This window comes from Eumetopias jubatus, unplaced genomic scaffold (assembly GCF_037043125.1).
Source record: "Eumetopias jubatus isolate StellerSeaLion01/CBP00866 unplaced genomic scaffold, mEumJub1_p1.0 scaffold_16, whole genome shotgun sequence".
NCBI classification, from domain to species: domain Eukaryota; kingdom Metazoa; phylum Chordata; class Mammalia; order Carnivora; family Otariidae; genus Eumetopias; species Eumetopias jubatus.
Window position 1 is genome coordinate 66,703,836 of NW_028274822.1, and position 18,306 is coordinate 66,722,141.

General features: G+C 49.7%; 1 protein-coding gene across 2 annotated transcripts in view; it reads left to right on the top strand.

The window, feature by feature from the left end:
• Positions 1-18,306, top strand: part of PI4KA (phosphatidylinositol 4-kinase alpha) — a 112,016-nt gene that overhangs the window by 82,884 nt on the left and 10,826 nt on the right. For both annotated transcript variants that reach the window (XM_028094920.2, XM_028094918.2), the window contains 12 exons: positions 497-653; positions 892-1,019; positions 6,786-6,944; positions 7,231-7,382; positions 8,829-8,936; positions 9,522-9,649; positions 11,253-11,372; positions 11,533-11,612; positions 11,710-11,903; positions 12,884-12,974; positions 13,344-13,511; positions 14,191-14,244. In XM_028094920.2, the coding sequence (XP_027950721.1) occupies positions 497-653; positions 892-1,019; positions 6,786-6,944; positions 7,231-7,382; positions 8,829-8,936; positions 9,522-9,649; positions 11,253-11,372; positions 11,533-11,612; positions 11,710-11,903; positions 12,884-12,974; positions 13,344-13,511; positions 14,191-14,244 (1,539 nt within the window). The remainder of the gene's footprint in view (positions 1-496; positions 654-891; positions 1,020-6,785; positions 6,945-7,230; positions 7,383-8,828; positions 8,937-9,521; positions 9,650-11,252; positions 11,373-11,532; positions 11,613-11,709; positions 11,904-12,883; positions 12,975-13,343; positions 13,512-14,190; positions 14,245-18,306) is intronic.

Genomic DNA, 18,306 nt, shown 5'->3' on the forward strand with positions numbered 1-18,306 from the left:
ATTTTGAATATCCCCGTGGTGATAGGAAGTGTGTCTTTGGCAGTAGGTTTGGTTTTGGAAGGAGTTAGACCCTTTCTGTATAGTCAAATCTGGTAGATAAGAGAGCAACATGCTTTTGTTGGGGGGAAGAAGTTATGTACAGCTTTAAAAAGAGTGAGGCTGATCTCGTTTGAGTCATTAATTGACTCTGAAAGAATGTATTTAATCAGTCAACATCACGCAGTCCTACTGTGGTTCAGACCCTGGATTCAGTGCTAAAATGTAAAATTGACAAGACCAGGTCTCTGCCTTCAAGGACCATCTAGAATGAAGGGAATGCCAACATACATTGCTAAAAGAGAAGTTCCCCCAAAGTGTGAGCAGTGGTAACATCATTGAAATGACCCTGTCACTCTCCACACACACAAGCTGTAGTTTAAGACAGTGGGGCTCTGGTCAGGCCTTGTCTGTCTGAGTGGATTACGTGTGACTCTCTTGACAAGTGCGCTTCTTGCAGGTGTATGGAATGATTCGGTTCTCAGATGCAACAGGCCAGATATCTGACCTGAACAAAATGATGGTCCAGGAGCTGAATACAGCATTAGACCTCAGTAATCCTCAGCACTACACGCAGGCCATGTTCAAGCTGACAGCAATGCTCATCAGCAGCAAAGGTAATGGACAGAGGTACTGGGGAGCTCTGGGCTCGTTTGAAAATGAGTGTTTACCTTTGTTTTCCTTAGTGAGCTGGGGCTCCCCCAGTAGAGATCTCTTTGGTGTCTCTTCGGGGTAGAAGTAAACAAAAGACCATCATTGGCCCACCTGGTGCTCTGTCTTGTTGACTTGGGGAGGCAAGCAAAGGGTTCAGCCCGTGTTCAGGGCTTTTTCTGAACAGTGTGTGTTTGGTTGCAGATTGTGACCCACAGCTCCTTCATCATCTGTGTTGGGGTCCCCTCCGGATGTTCAACGAGCATGGCATGGAGACCGCCCTGGCCTGCTGGGAGTGGCTGCTGGCTGGCAAGAACGGAGTGGAAGTACCGGTAGGACACCTGCTGTGTTCAGCGCCTGAGGGTGGGGCTGGTGAGAGGTGGAGAGAGCTTGACCTGGCTGCTCAGCTGACACGCTTGGAAACCCCAGGCAAGCCCCTCACCCTCTGGGCGCCCTCAGTCTCCTTATCTGTAAGATTGTGCTATTAATGTCTGACCACCGGGCTATCTTGGAGACAACGGGGAATGTATGTTAAAAGGATCCTAGTGGCTCCTAGAAGTTGTTGTTTCTCAAAAGCTCAGTAGAGGGAGCCATTTCCCTGAGAGTGGAACACGTGGGATGTGATTGGGAGAGGTGGTGGTTGTCCACAAAGCCATTTCTCTTGGCCTGCTAACTTTGGGAGGGGTAGTCTTCCTGGTATCCATATTTTTCCAGAGTTGCTACTGGAGGAAGCCCCGAGGCAAGGTCATATACGCCCTTTCAACTGACTGGATGAATATCTAAGGACTGTTAAATTTTTTCAAAGATCTTGTTAATTTTCATAACAACAGGGAATTTGGCATTTTTTTCTGTCTTTCTTAAGATGACTTGAGATAAGTGGTCAAAAGGGGTGTTTTCTTGTTTCCTGAGGAAAATGGAATATTTCCGAAGATGGAATTAGAATGTTCTAGGCAGGTGCTGGTGGTGGCAGTAATCATCATACCTCACATTTGCCTGGGATGTTATAACTGCATGGAGTTTGTGTTGGGCACACCATTCAGTTTGGGGAAATGTTTTGGTCCAGCTGGCTTCCATGGGAGATTACCTGGTCAGGAAGAGGCACTGATGGCAGCCTCTAAGGAGAGGGAGTCACCTGAGGCCCTGGGCTCACCAGTGGCTCCTGGACCCTTTCTCTGTAGAACTAAAGTAGGCACTGGGTTCTCAGCCTGGCCTGCTCTGCTTGCATCAGGGAGCATGCAGAATGGCCTATGAGAGTCCTGTTGCAGCCTGCAGGGGCTCTGACTGCAGGTCAATGCTCCTCATTTGTATAATGAGAATAATAGCATGGACACCTATGACATAGAGTTGCTGTGGAGATTGAATGGCTTAATTCACCTCATGGGCCAGGAACAGTGCCCAGAACATAGCAATCTATTAGTAAATACTAACTGCTGTTTGTGGTGGTAGCTGTTGTCATTGCCAGGTAGAGGATTCTGCATTGACAGCGATCTGCCATTGTTTATATACACCCATGTGCCCTCCCCCCCTTTTTTGGTTTTCATCTATTTTACTGCTGCATATGTTATATGCCTTATAAAAGTGTTATTTTTGTTCTAAAAGTCAAAAGCCAGGGGACCTGGGTGGCTCAATCAGTTGAGCATCTGACTTCGGCTCAGGTCTTGATCTTGGGATCCTGGGATCGAGCCCCACCTCGGGCTCCTCACTTCGAGGGGAGTCTGCTTGTCCCTCTCCCTCTCCCTCTGCCCCTCTCCTGCTCTTGCTCTTTCTGTCTCTGTCTGTCAAATAAGTAAATAAAGTCTTTAAAAATAAAAATAAAAGTCAAAAACCTTCCAAAGAAATTAAGAAAAGGACTTTTTTAAAAGCCTTACACATTTATCCAGATAATAATTTCCATTTCTCACACTCTTCAAGTCTTCCTGTAGACTCAAATTCAATTGTTCTCTTCAGCCCAAAGAAATTCCCTCAGCATTGCCTATATAGTTCAGCTCTGCTGGAATAAATTCTCTCCGCTTTAGTTCACCTTCATTTTTTATGCATATGGATATTTTTCCTGGATCTAGGATCCTAAGTTTACAGGTTTTTTTCTTTCCTTTTGCTGCTTTTAGCATGTTTAAGTACATCTATTTTCTACTGGCTTGCATTGTTTCCAGGGAGAAATTAGCAGTCATTCTTATAATTGTTCCTCAGGAGCTGCTATTGTTTGTTTAGGTTTTTCCTTTTGGCTGCTTTTAGGATGTTTCCCTTCATCTTTGATTTTTGATAGTTTGACTATGATAATGTGGTTTTCTGTGTATTTCTCCCTTTGCGGTTTATTGGGCTGCTTTAATTTTGAGATTTAGGGTTTTTCATCAAACTTGGAAAACTTTAGGCCAATATGTCTTTAAATATTTTCCCTCATTTTCTTGTCTCATTTTGGGATTCCAGTTACACACACACATGTTGGTGGCTTCACGTTGTCCCACAGATCATTAACATTCTCTGCAGTTCTTTTCACTTTTCTCTCTCTCTCATTTCATTTTGGTTCATTGTAATTGGTCCATCTTCCAGTTCACTGCTCTTTTTTGATGCTTTGTTCCTTCTGTTAAGCCATCTTATATATGTTTTATCTCAGATATTATGATTCTCAGATCTAGAATTTCTCTTTCTGTTTTATAGTTTGTATTTCTCTGAGATTCTCTGTATCTTCATCTAGTTTTTCCATCTTTACCTATAAATATTTGGTCATATCTACAATATTTATTTTATAATCCTTGTCTGATATGTTCTAGTATCAGGGTCATCTGTAGGTCTGTTTCTGTTGATTTTTTTTCGTTAGTGTTTTAAATGTTTTTATTGTGTTGTAGATTTTGTGTATAGAAAAACAGTGGAGACTGAGGAGCACTGCTGTTTTACTTTCCCAGAAAATAGGTCTTTCTTTTGTTGGGTGACTAAAATAAAGGTTCACTGACCCCTACCGCTGAGGGGTCAGTCTTGGCAAGAAGGTTAGATTTTTCCTACTTTTCACCCCACCTTCATTTCCCTTTCTCCCCCACCTCATCAAAATTAGAAAAGGGGTCATGGAAGGATTTTTATGCCAAATTGCTGTTTCATTTGGGGTCTTTTGGACCCTGATCCATTTTCCCTGCCCCTGCCATGAGCAGTAGCTCTGCTGGCTTCAGGTCTCTTGGCCTTTGGCGGGCCTTGTCCACCCACTTGTGTCCAGACCCAGCACTGGCCCATGGGCTGCTAGAGCTTGCTGCTCCCTGGGAAAGTCTCTGTAAATCAGTTCTTTGTGGCTTTCTTACTTCTCAGCAGTCCAACAGATAAGCCTGATTTTTTTACATCCTCCAGAACGTTCTTGCTGTTCACCTGGGACTGAAGGCCATCTGTCTCCTCACACTCCCCATCCCTGCCTCTGTAAGGACCTGTTGCCTAGGCCCAGCCAACATCTTGGGAAGGCTTTTAACTTTTGTTTTTGTGTCTTTTGTATTGTTGGCTTCTGGTTTTTAATTTTTTCTATTATAAAAACAACGTATGTTCGTTATAGAGAAGTTGGAAGATAGGAGTGTAATGGAAAAAACAAAAATCATTGATAACTCCAACTTTAGAGAGACAATTGCTGATGGCATCCTGATGGCTGATGGCATCTCCTGCATTCCTAGAGAGAGCTATGAGTTTGTTGGGCTCACCTCCACATGAAACCCCTCTTTGTGAGAGTCTGGGGCCCATATCACACTAAGATGGGAAAGACCTCTGATCCCTTGGTATGGTGCTCAAATTCATGACCCAAAACAAATGAACTAGCCCCACCCTGACCTCCACCCGTCTGTGTCCAAATCTCTGTGAATGCCAGCATAGTCCTTCCCTCTGCTCAGACAAAATCCTTACCACCATCCCTGACTCCCCTTTTGTACTTCCCACAAATGATCCTCAGCAAATCCTCTCAGATTTACTGTTCTACCTTTAAAGTATATCCAGAAGCTCACCACTTCCCAGCATCCTAACTGCTGCCCCCTGATCCCACTCTCCATCTCCCGTGGACTAGAGAGGCAGCCGCTGGCCTCCCTGCTTCCACCTGGGCCCTCTCTGCCTTCTCCACATATACACAGAGTGAGTCAGTAAAATATGGGTCACATTAGGTCCCTCCTGTGCCTCAGACCTGTCAGTGCTGCCCATGCTCATTCAGAGTAGAAGGCACACTTGTTTCTATGATCTGCAAGGCCCCTCTGCCACCTCAGCTTTCTTCCCCTCTGCTCCCCTTGCCTGCCCTGCTTGTAGGCACACTGGGGTCCCTGCTGCCCCTGTCCTCCAGGCATGTTCCTGCTTTAGGCTTTACACTCTCTTGGCAGTGCTCTTTTCAGGCAGCCAGGAAGCTGCATACCTCACTTCTACATCTCCTCCAGGGCTTGTCTCAGCTGTACCCTGCCCACCGTGTCTAGAATATCCCACACATATGTCTATTCGTTCTTCTAAGCCCTTTCATGGCTGTTTTCCCCTTAGCTTTGATCAGCATCTGATATCTAGATCTTACTTCTCTTGCCATCTGTGACCCTGCCATAGACTGGGTGGATGTTTGTCTTGTTCACTGCTCCATTCCTAGAGCCTGGAGGGGAAGCAGCCAGGCCCAGAGGCAGCAGCCAGATGTGTTTATTCAACACATGAGTGGGCATACCGCTTTGCTGTGGCTCATCAGCCCTGGAAGCCTTGCAGTTTCTTCCTCTAACATAAGACTTATATTTGGCTGCAGGAAACAGAAACTGGGTACAGTTCCTTGGCCACCAGGGGCTATCCTCCTGGTGTCACGGGCAGCTCATTTATATCCTGGCTCGTGTCTGCGACTCTGCCACCCTGAGCATGTGGACTTGGTCCTCACCTTCAGGACCTCCAGATGGCTTCTGTGCCTCCATGCAGGAAGGGCATGAGGGCAGAGGACGCTGGCTGCCGTGGCCTTCGCCCAGTTGATGCCCACCTGCTGATTAGTGCTAATGAGAAGCATTGGCCACCCTAACCAGCAGAAGCCTGGGTGAGGGTACCTGTGACTAGTCACTCGGCCTCCCTGAATAAAACCATAATAAAGAAAGAGGGAATGGATACTGGGCAGGGAGCCAGGGCATTCACATCCCACGCACCAAGCCTCGGTTACCACCTCTCTGCAGTGTGTCTGAATACCCTTGAAGGAGCTGCCAGGTATCGTTGGGCCAAAAGCAGAGGCTGCTGCCCTGCAGAACCACCCAGTGGCAATTGCAGACTCAGTTGGGCCCCCACAGTTATTCCCCGGGCTGGTTAGGGGCAGGAAGGTGATGTTCAGGGTCTGTGTTGGGTGGAGAAAATGAACTGGGCTCCAGAGCCAAAATCCAGCCCTGCCTTTGCCAGATTAGAGGCCCTGAGCAGGTGACCGCACCTCTGCAACCACAGGTGCTTCAGGATTATTAGGAAGATTCAACGAGGCGAAGCCTGTTGAGGGCCCACCCAGCGCTAGGCCCATCCCAGGTGTGCTGACACCACAAAGCAGGAGGCCAGCACCTGGCCTAGTGATATTTGAAGAATGGGCTTTTTGGTAGAAAATGGCTGGGAAGTTAGATCATAGGTGATCTTTATTTTTTTGTTCATTCTTTCCTTGGTTTTCTCAATTTTTTTTAAAGATTCTATTTATCCGAGAGAGAGAGATATCATGAGCGGGGCGCGGGGGGGGGGACGGAGAAGTAGAGGTTGAAGCAGACTCCCTGCTGAGCAGGGAGCCCAATGAGGGACTCAATCCCAGGGCCCTGGGATCATGACCTGAGCTGAAGGCAGACGCTTAACCGACTGAGCCACCCAGGGGCCCCAGTTTTCTAAATTTTGTTTGTTAAACATGTGTTCTTTTTTTTTTTTAAGGGGTGAGGAGGGACAGAGGAGGGGAGAGGGAATCATAAGCAGGCTCCACCCCCAGTGCAGAGGCTGACATAGGGCTCTATGTCACGACCCTGAGATCATGACCTGAGCCCAAATCAAAAGTCTTAACCAAGCTTAACCAACTGAAACACCCAGGCACCCCGAGCATGTATTCCTTTTATAATTAAACAGCAGTAAGTACCTTTCTGTGCTTCTCAGAGACACTAACCACCATTGCATACTTGCAGTTTATGCGGGAGATGGCAGGGGCCTGGCAGATGACAGTGGAGCAGAAGTTCGGCCTGTTTTCCGCGGAGATAAAGGAAGCGGACCCCCTAGCAGCATCAGAAGCCAGTCAACCCAAACCCTGTGCCCCTGAAGTGACCCCCCACTACATTTGGATTGATGTATGTGCTTCCCCAGGTCCCACCCGCTATAGCTGCAAGGTCAGGGGCTCCCCCTGGGGCCAATGGTGCAGTAAACACAGAGCTCCAGGTTTAAGACTGCCTTACCTGGGGACAGGGGGATGGTTATTCCAGCCTTCTCCCCAGGCCCTTGCCGGACTTGTTGTGCTTGCCCTAAGACCCCCACCCACCCTCCTATTGGCGCAGAGCCCCACCTCGCTGGCTGTGCTGGCTCTGCGGGTGGGCGGGCCAGGCCCCCTGCAGAGCAGCACGTTCTCTTCCCACTTAGTTCCTGGTGCAGCGGTTTGAGATCGCCAAGTACTGCAGCTCTGACCAAGTGGAGATCTTCTCCAGCCTGCTGCAGCGCTCCATGTCCTTGAACATCGGTGGGGCCAAGGGGAGCATGAACCGGCACGTGGCGGCCATTGGGCCTCGCTTCAAGTGAGGGGCTCTCCTCTCGTGGTGGTGGCAGGGATGGGGTGGGGGAAATTTCTGTCAGAGTTGCTGGTGCAGTAGGCCCTCTGCAGGGGACGTTCCCATGCTTGGTCCTTTTTTTTTTTTTTTTTTTTTTTTTTTTTACCAGAAACTGATCAAGCCCTAGTACCTGCAGGGCCCCTGGGAAGGGGATCTGGATGGAATGATCTGGCCTGCCATGCCCTTCCAGGGCTGAGGAAGTCGGCCAGCATGCTGTCCATAGCAGGGGAGTGTTCAGAAAGATGGTTCACTCATGGACCTGGGGCAGCCAAATGTTGGGCAGCCTTTCTAAATTGGTTGGGGGTGGATGGCAGCAAAAGGATTCTGGTGTCATAGTGCTGAGTGGAAAACAGCAGGTGGTGTGGCAGAGCTCAGGTGTGACAAACTCAGACTGGGGGGCTGGCAGTGGCTTTGGGCAGGTCCCTTTACCCCTCAGAGATGTTCACAGAAAACTTCAGATCATGCTGACTACACCAAGTCAACTTTTGCCAAGTCCTGTGGAAAATACTAACCACATCTGGGGATACCCCCTTTTGGGGGATATGTGGCCTAGTAGGGAGGCTCAAGCCCCATGCTACGGTCAGGGGTGCTGTGGACACAGCAGGCAGGGTCATTCTGGCATGGGGAGGGCCTGCAGGTGCCTGGGTGGTCGGTCAGAAGGAGGGTGAGGGGCCCCCTTTCAGGGTACGCTACCCCTGCCTGTACCCCTTCCTGCTGCCCACTGCCAACACCAGCTCTTTCTGCCCCTCCCCTGAGCTCCAGACCCATGTTCCTGCAGCCCCCGGGGAACCCCCTGGGACTATGTTTCTCAGACCACTGTGGGGAAGGGCTAGTAGTCTTTTCCCTCCATTTCTAGTCCATCACAGATGTGTACCTTTATAAAATGCATGAGAATAAATTACTGGAAAAGACTTCACACTGGACCCCCATAGCAAGGTGCAATTGCTGTAGAAATGAGCAGATACCCCATCTCAGTTTCTGTACTACCTCATCACAGACGAACACCATCTGTAGATGCCCATCAAGTAGCCCTGGCCTGGCAGAAACCAGGTGCTCAGTAAATTTCCTTTTCTTTTAGCTTGAATTAAATGTTCTACCTTTGTAGCCCCTGTAGGTGACTGCACTCAGAAAGTAGTTTGCAGGTAGTTTGCAGACAGACAAACTTCTGGCCAAGGCAAATAAACACACAAATTGTTCATTTACCCCAGTTAGAGTGAAGGTTTTAAAAAACAACAACAACAACCCTTTCCTAGGACATTTCTGGTACAATAAACCACGGTCCTGGCCTCCAAGAGCTCTGTCATCCAAAGACGTGCCCTGAGCTCTAGGGCCGCATGGTTTGCACAGGAGCTAGAGACTCCTCGGGCATTCCTGGGCGGCGCGCTCTGACTTGGTGCCTGGTGTTCTCTGCAGACTGCTGACTCTGGGGCTGGCCCTCCTGCATGCCGACGTGGTCCCAAACGCAACCATTCGCAACGTGCTTCGAGAGAAGATCTACTCAACCGCCTTTGACTACTTCAGGTACTCCCCCAGCTGTGCTGCGTGCAGGTGTCCCACATCCCCAGAAGTCCTGGCACAAAATGGTATGGCCTGATTTATGCGCTGCCCTCCTTGTTCGGTAGCTCTGGTGGCCCTGGGTTTGAAAATCCTCAGCCCTGTGCTGTCTTTCTACGTGTGTGCTTGGTTAGAGCTAGCCTCCCTGCACAACATACGCACGTCTTCCCCCAGTTCAATGGACTGAAGAGATTAACTGCATCCATTTAACTTTCCTGGTCCTCTGGATGGTTACCACACGAAGAGTGGCTTTGCTAGTGCGCAGGTCGTGTTGTATAGAGACAGCTGTATCGGCCACAAGCACACCATTCCGGCGAGCGCTGTCCACAGCACTGGGAATAGTGGTGGAGGTGGCCATGGGAGGACTCAGGAAATCACCCCACTTTTTTCCATAAGAATGAGTGAGATCGTTGTTGCTGCTGACTAGCTCTGGGCTCACCTTTTGTCATTCAGAGACCGCTCATGTCCCCTCTCACATGCTTTTATAATATGCATGGCTTCTAGTCCCAGAGTCCAGGCACTCAACTCTTGTCCTCTTGTGGTTGTTTGAAGTTGCCCCCCAAAGTTCCCTACTCAAGGAGAAAAGAGGCTGCGTGAAGACATAAGCATAATGATTAAATTTTGGACAGCCATGTTCTCAGACAAGAAGTACCTGACTGCCAGCCAGCTTGTTCCCCCAGGTAAGCCTTGTCCTCAGCTGGGCAGCTGCTCCTGGGTGATGGGGGCGGGCAAGACAGTGGTGCACAGTGGGCAGCCCTGCAGGAGCCCCGTCAGAACAGTGAGGGTCCCGCCGAGCCCTGGCCGTGGCCCTGCTGCACGGTCACCAGAGACCCAGAGCCTGCCTGGCCACCACTGGTCCTCCAGCCTCAGCTGACAAGCATGACTAAGTGCAGGGGGCCCTGAGCAGAGGCCACATGGCATAACTTCTCCCAGCACTAGCCCAGTTCACCAGCCCCCACTGCGTATCTGACAGTCCATCCTGGGATAAGGCCCATGTGCCAAGATGAATAAAGCACTGTCTCCTGTCACCTGGTAGGTGATGTCAACATGAGATCGTGGGAGCACCCCTCAAGGACAGGCCCTTGGCCCACTGGAGTTAGGGAGCCAGAGAGAGTTTTCTGGAAAAGGTGACATGTGAGCTGAGTCTCCAAGGATGAATAGGAGCGAGCCAGGGTGGACAGGGTTAAGGAAAAGGCGCTACAGTGTAAGCAAGCAGCAAACCACAAAGAAACACATTCCTGTTTCTCTGAGCAGGAAGCTGATTCCCCAGCACAAAGTAGGGATGAGGAGCGCAGTTTCTGCAGGCAGACCCCCAGCCGACAACCTGACTGCAGGGAAAGGAAAGGCAAACTAAAAAGCAAGCGCAGAGATTTTCTGAGGCGGCGTCCTGGCTCCACGGAGAGCAGGGCCAGCAGTGCTTCTCACCTGCCTGCACGGCCCGACTCACTGCTCTGTTGAAGGGCAGCATGATGCTGGCCATGAGAGAGCTGTTGGTAATTGATCAGGATCGCCACCCACATTTGTTTTCTTCTATTTTAAAAGCTAGGAGAGGGGGGTGCCTGGGTGGCTCAGTTGGTTAAGCAACTGCCTTCGGCTCAGGTCATGATCCTGGAGTCCTGGGATTGAGTCCCACATCGGGCTCCCTGCTCAGCAGGGAGTCTGCTTCTCCCTCTGACCCTCTTCCCTCTCGTGCTCTCTCTCATTCTCTCTCTCTCTCTCAAATAAATAAATAAAATCTTAAAAAAAAAAAAGCTAAGAGAGGTATGCCTGGGTGATTCAGTTGGCTAAGCGTCAGACTCTTGATTTCAGCTCGGATCATGATCTCAGGGTCGTGGGATCGAGCCCCGCACCGGGCTCCGCGCTCAACGGGGATTCTGCCTGAGATTCTCCCCCTCTCTCTGCCCCTCTCCCACACTGGCATGTACGTACTCTCTCTCTCTCTCAAATAAATAAATAAAATCTTAAAAAAAAAAAAGTTAGGAAGACTATAATACATTTTAGTAAGCTTTCTGTGTAGAATGGTTAAAGAAACTTCCCCAGGGCACCTGGCTGGCTCAGGCAGTAGAGCGTGTGACTCTTGATCTCAGGGTGGTGAGTTCAAGCCCCACCTTGAATGTAGAGCTTACATTAAAAAAACAAAAACAAACACACACTTCCGAGAGGTTGGTTTATTCTGCAGATCCATCAACCATGTCTTTCCCTCCCTGCTCTTCCACTGATCACCTTATCTCTGGTAAAAATCCAGACGCCTCATTCTGGAAGCAACAACGTGTTTCCCTACAGATAACCAAGACACCCGGAGCAATCTGGACATAGCAGTCGGCTCTCGGCAGCAGGCCACTCAAGGCTGGATCAACACCTACCCCTTGTCCAGCGGCATGTCGACCATCTCCAAGAAGTCAGGTTGGTTGAAGGTTTGCTGATAGGTCCCTCCAGTCTGAGTCACATCTTGGCGGTTCAGACAGTGAGCAGAGCACTGAAAAGCAGCTTCTTGGGTTCTAGAAGTGAAGCATGGGCCGGTGAACTCAGAAGAACACACTTGGGCCTTCTCTCTCCTCCACAGGCATGTCCAAGAAAACCAACCGGGGCTCCCAGCTGCACAAGTACTACATGAAGCGAAGGACGCTGCTGCTGTCCCTGCTGGTAAGGTGACACCCATCCTATGCCCACAGCACTGGAAACAGGAGCAGAGTGGCACATGGGTACACACAGAAGGCGTATTGATGTCTCATCTCACCAGGCCACCGAGATTGAGCGTCTCATCACATGGTACAATCCACTGTCAGCCCCGGAGTTGGAGCTGGACCAGGCCGGAGAGAACAGTGTGGCCAACTGGAGGTCCAAGTACATCAGCCTGAGTGAGAAGCAGTGGAAGGACAACGTTAACCTCGCCTGGAGCATCTCTCCTTACCTGGCCGTGCAACTGCCAGCCAGGTGGGGCCCTGGTCACACCTGCCTGATGAGGGCCTTGCCAGAAGTCTAGTACCAGGGCACCTGAGTGAGGAGAAATATGATGTGGTCACTGCCAAGGACGGTCGGGGAAGTGATCTTAGAAGCCTGGTCCTCTGCCCTAGATGTTGACCCAGTCTTTCTGTGCAGTGCTTACACAGCACAGACTCCTGCCTGGAGTGCCCCAGTACCCCAGAACCCACGCAGGAAGCGTCAGAGCACATTCGAGGAGGATGGGAAGCACATGGAGGCTGTCTGTCGCTCCAGGGAGGCAGGCCTGGGGAGCCTTTGGTTTGTTCCCACAGGTTTTTCAGCAGCAGGCTCCTCAGATTAGGTGGCCAGCAGCCGAGTGTCCTGTGAACTCTCCCCTCGTAGCTCTCCAAGGTCAGAACTCTTAGACCAATGGTAGCCAAGAGGGGCCTCCCAGGACCCTGTGTTAAGTCCCCCGAAGAAGTGCATCTACCCCACATGCAGGGGTGGACATTTCTTCCCCATGAGCCCACACTTGCCTGCTTACTGCTTCCTCCTGGTTCTAATTCAGTCCTCTGGGTCAGGACCACAGCCTGTTATCAGGTGTTCATGGAAAGTCCACCTTTCCTGGGGCAGTGACCCCTGAAAACTTGTACCCACCCTCCCATCTGCTGACGTACCTTCCGGCCTACAGGCTGCCACGCCATATGTGGGCTGCTTTGGCACCAGGGCAAGGGGTTGTTCTGAAAGCAAGGACTGTAAAGGGGGATGTCCTTTGATTGGGAGTTTGAGATCGTTCTGGCATTCATGGCATAGCCAGTCATAATGCTGTTTATTGTAAACACTCATGGTCAGAGTTACCAATACGTCAGTAGCGTAGTGTTAAGTGTTACTTGGCATTAATCTGCATCCCTCCAGTTCAGGTCTCCCTCTACCTGCCTCTCTTCCGTGGAGATGGGAGAGGCCACCCCACCCGCACCCTCTGTGTGCCATAGGTTTAAGAACACAGAAGCCATCGGCAACGAAGTGACCCGTCTCGTGCGGTTGGACCCAGGAGCTGTTAGTGACATCCCCGAAGCTATCAAGGTAGTTAGTGTAGCACGTGCTGGGGCCTGGGCTCAAACTGCACAAGAACTGAAATGCCTCCCAAATGCCTGGAAACTAGAAATGTGACAAAAACCTGGCAACTTCAGCGGGATAATGACTTTTCTAATTTCCTGTGTTTTCCATTTCTCAAGTGAGGCCTTTATTATGCTTACAGTAGAAAAATATTGAGTGTACTTTACCCGAGTTAAAATTATGCTACTTTACATCATGTATCAGAAGCATTTCCCCACGGTGTTGTAAGTGCTTCATCACTTTGGGACCGCCCCTGAGATAACAGGGTGGGCCGGGTGTTTCCAGAGGGGCATCAGGGCCTGCCTGTGCCAGACCATCTCCCTGTTTCCTTCCCAGTTCCTGGTCACCTGGCACACCATTGACGCCGACGCGCCCGAGCTCAGCCACGTGCTGTGCTGGGCACCTGCCGACCCGCCCACGGGCCTCTCCTACTTCTCTAGCATGTACCCGCCACACCCTCTCACCGCGCAGTACGGGGTGAAAGTCCTGCGGTCCTTCCCGCCGGTGAGCCCGCGTCCTGCCTGAGTCGGCCCCGGTGGGACCACCAGGCAGTGTTGGGGTGGAGACAGGAAGGACGGGCTTTATCTCAAACTTGATGTGGGCCTGGTGAAACATGGGTCCATCTTCGAGCAGGTCTTCATCCCCATTTCTGTTCAGGCAGTCATAGAAGACAGATTTAGTTCTGATTCAGATACGTTAGGAAGTTGACTTGAGTTTGGTGCCAGTTGTGGCTGTGTGGGCACAATCGCCCAGCCGTGGGCTCTTGGGAAGCCTGGGAATCCCATGTGACAGCCACAGTGACAGGGGTTTGGTAGCTGACTCACCGAGGCCCCAGCACACGGGCCTGCTGTGACTTCAGCCTTTGTCCCCGAGCAGACCCCCAGCAGTGAACACACATGGGTGGGCCCTTCCCCTGTCCTCGTTCCTTTTGCTTTTTCTCACCCATCATGTGTTTCAAGCCATCGGCCATTTTCCTTGCTGTCCTCTGGGTTTTCCCTGGTTCTCAGTCCCCTGTGATCTCTAGCGAGATGGTGTCCAATGGGCTGAGTAACAGCGGGGCCATTCCGGGTTGGAGTGGGGCCCTGGGACAGCCATCTGTGTTGCTTTTGTTTTTACTGTCCTGGAGGTAAGGAATTGTCTTCCCTTCCTGGAGGTCATGATTGCTCGTCCACCTCCTTTGCAGGACGCCATCCTGTTCTACATCCCCCAGATTGTGCAGGCCCTCAGGTATGACAAGGTAAGGCTGTTCCAGCATGTGCTGTCCCTTCTGAGAGCCGTGCCGGGCGGTGGGGAGGGGGCCCTCGGCAACAGGGATGGGGCCTTGGGAGCAGGGTCTCCGAGCTCTTCTCACACACACCCCCACCGAGGCTGTGGCCGGTGCTCATGGTCAGGAGGCCCCCCTCACCCCACCTCACCCTGAGGCCCCGTCTTGCTGTGCAGGATCAGTGGGCTCTAGAAATATTGCCAGCTACTTCCTCAGTCCCTGAATCCAGCTCCCTCGTCTCTTCGGTGGGAAGCAGGGAGGGTCAGACAAGATGATGTATGTTTGGTGTGCTTGGGCTGCCAAAGCAAGGAACCACAGAATGGGGGGGTTAAATGTATTTCTCACAATTCTGGAGGCTGGAACTTGGAGACCAAGGTGCCCATAGGGTTGCTTTCTCTTGAGGCTTCTCTCCTTGGCTTGCAGATGGCTACCATCTCCCTGTGTCCTCACGTGGTCTTCCCTCTGTGTATCTATGTCCTAATCTCTTATAAGGACCCCACATTGGACTAGATGCCACCCTAATGATCTCATTTGAATTTAATCACCTCTTTAAAGGCCTGTCTCCAGACACCGTCATACTGAGGCGTGCACGACTTCAACCCATGAATTGGGGATGGCGGGGGGGCACAGTTCAGCCCTGCATGTATAGCATACCTGTACGTGAGATGCCTAGCCCAGGGCCTGGCACAGAAACAGCCCCCTGACACAGGACTGACCACAGCCCGGAACCCACACTACCCGTGCTTCATCCCAGCACCCTCCCCCCCATGCTTGAGTCTTGAGTCCAGCAGCAATAGCCGCCCCTTTCCCGCTTCTGCCGATTCCGCTCCGCACTGCATGGGGCACCAGAGCCCAGGGTGTCGGGCTGAGCCCTTGTGGCAGTGAGCACTGGCTGGGTGTCCCGGGGCTAGCTGCTTCCCCACGGATTGGCAGGATGCTCTGTCTCAGTCCACAGACCAGAGTGCTTCTAGACCTGTAGCCAGCCTTTAAAGACGGAGTCCTGTCTTAGCGTGGTAACTGCCAAAAGCCCTCCAACTCAGCAGGTAGTTTTGATACTGTGCCAGAGTTTATTCACCAAGCCAGGGCCCAGCACTTGGGGGCCCGTCACAGTGCGCCTTTTCTCCAGGCACCCATTTCCTCTCCCTCCCCTCCATCATCTTCTCCCTCTACTGTTTGTGTCTTTGCTTCCACCCCAGCCCTAGAACGCCTCGCTCCCCAGGCAGCGTGCTCTGAGCTCTGCTCTGCGCGTGGCCGCGGGGGCCTCCATGGGCTGCCGTTCGCGTGGAGGTGTGGGTGGGGGCTGCGGCCAGCATGTGCGAGTCAGGCGGGCTGCTCTTGGTTTCATTTGGCCATGATTTTACATAAGTTGCTTTCCACAAAAATCCTGATACATTTTTCTCTTTTTTTTTTTTTCTAGTTTTCAAAATTGGGTTAATTCCTTGGCATTATCCAAAAGTGACTATGAGTTTTTCTCCTTTTTTTCTCCCACATATCATTATAAATTCGTGGATTTTGATATGTTTGGTATGTCTCAACCCACTAGTTATTTTTGATGCTCATCTTTCTGACTCCTCGGAATCCCCAAGTGTCCCTTCTTTGATCTTTAGTCCTTGATAACCTTGTTTTCTAGGAAGGATAAGATATTCTAGGCTCTTCTTATTTTCTGCCTCAGACCTGGAATCACCCATTTTCCGAGGAACTCCAATTCATTTTACTGAGACAACATAATCTAAACGCTAAGAATGGTCACTGTCATTGAGTTGGTCGTGGTTTCTAGGCCTTTCTAGTAGATAGAGCTTTTTGCTTTTGTTTTTTTGTTTTGTTTTTTTAGAGGAAATATATCATGAGATTATACTAATATTTTCTTTTTTTTTAGTGTACTAATTCAAATGTAGGATTATAGAGTTTTTTACTTTAGTTGAGTTTATGTTTGAATCTTTTAATACTAAAAATACTGGTTTCTAATAACTTTAACATACTATTTCTTTGCATTATTCCACTATGTTAATAGTTTCAGAGTCACAATACCTATATTATTACAACATGATTACTAAAAACTGGGTCAGATTTTTTTGTCTTTTGTTCTTGGTATATTTTCCACTGGGAACATACAGTCAGATTACTTGTTTTTGTTTTTGTTTTGTTTTTTTAATTTCAACTTTTCGGCAAAACATGGGTTTATTTGGGAATAAAAGAGAATTGCAATCTGGGACAGACAAGCTGTGGCAAAACCATAGGCAAGTCCCTAAATTACTCAATTCTTTTTTTATTTTTATTTTTTGAGAGAGAGTGCATGTGCAAGCAGGAGGGGGGGAGGGGGAGAGGGCGAGAGAGAATCCCAAGCAGGCTCCACACCCAGCACAGAGCCCAATGTGGGGCTCGATCTCATGACCCCAAGATCATGAGCTGAGCTGAAATCAAGAGTCGGATACTTAACCAACTGAGCCACTCATGTCCCCCGCAAATTACCCAATTTTAAAGTCACTTGAAATGATTCTTCTCTGTGAGGTTATGTCAACTCAAGACTGAGCTAGCTTCATTGGTTTCTTTCTTGCTTTCCATTTCTAGGGGTTTTTTGTTTTTTTTTGTTAAGTCTGAGCTTGATGGGATACAAATATATTTGCTTATATTGTCTTTAAAAAGAAGGATAAACCAAAACTAGAGGGAACAGACAGGGAGCAGACAGGATGGAAGTGGCCATACTTAGTAATTTTTTTGACTTTGGAATTATCTCATTGCTTGTATAATTAGTTATAAAGCAAACATGGATTTGTTTTCAACCAAATTGTCTGGCAAGGCAGATATTAAATTCATTAAGAACCGCACAGGGAGGGCACCTGGGTGGCTCAGTTGGTTAAGCGACTGCCTTCGGCTCAGGTCATGATCCTGGAGTCCTGGGATCGAGTCCCGCATCGGGCTCCCTGCTCAGCAGGGAGTCTGCTTCTCCCTCTGACCCTCTTCCCTCTCATGCTCTCTATCTCTCATTCTCTCTCTCTCAAATAAATAAATAAAATCTTAAAAAAAAAAAAAAAGAACCGCACAGGGATAAAATGCTAACTAAAACCTTTCCCAAACCTAGAAGGCTCCATGGGCCTCAGTGACTGATGACACTTCCTCCTTGCTCAAACAGCTGCCTGTCTCCACCTCCCTGTGATAGTCTGTTCATTACTTCATTGAGTCCCCTCTGTGGTCTCAGCAAAACTGACCACATTACTATCGTAAAAGGACATAACTCAGGAACAGCCAGGTGGAAGGGCAGCATAGGACAAGGGATTGTGGGAAGGTTGCAGAGCTTCCATGCTCTTTGGGCGCATGGCTCTCCCCACACCTCCACCAGCCCAGAAGCTCTGCAAACTTTTATTTAAACACACTATAAGTTGAATGTTCATAGTTTATCTTTAGATCCTTTTGCTGGGTTCGCGTTGGGAAACCCATAGCAAGGAATTATTTGAAATTTGACCTGCTTGGTAAGCCCACCCAGCCAAGTTGAGGACATCTATCCAAAGACTACTTTACCAAATGCAGGGGCCACGAACTGCGGTGGTCAGGGGAGAGACCACTCCTTCAGAAGTCTTCCAGAAAGGCCTGCACCTTTTTTAACTTTTGGACAGGGTAATTAAAACTGGAGCTACGAGTAGCAGAACATGACTAAGAAGGAGAAAGAGGAGAGGTCCTTAGGATAGTGGTCATGGTATGTTAACTCATGAAGAAGTGTCTGTGTGTTAGAATTTTCTGGAACCTGCCCATCACTGTGGAATATTGTTCCAAACAACCAGTTTATAGCTGAGTTTTAGTACGCAGCCTACTCATTCCTCATACTTGACAACAGCAGAAATTGAGAGTTCTGGTTCTTGGAGAGTTAGGGTTCTTAAGAGTCCAGGGGAATGCACAGAGGAAATAAAAGCTGGCTCCTTCCTGTTTTGCAGACCCCACCGCCTGGGGCCCCATCTGCCCCATCGGCCAGCTAGCAAGCTAGAACTTGGCCTAGCCCCTGGACTGGGCTCACACATCCCCAGACGAGCTTGCTCACACAGC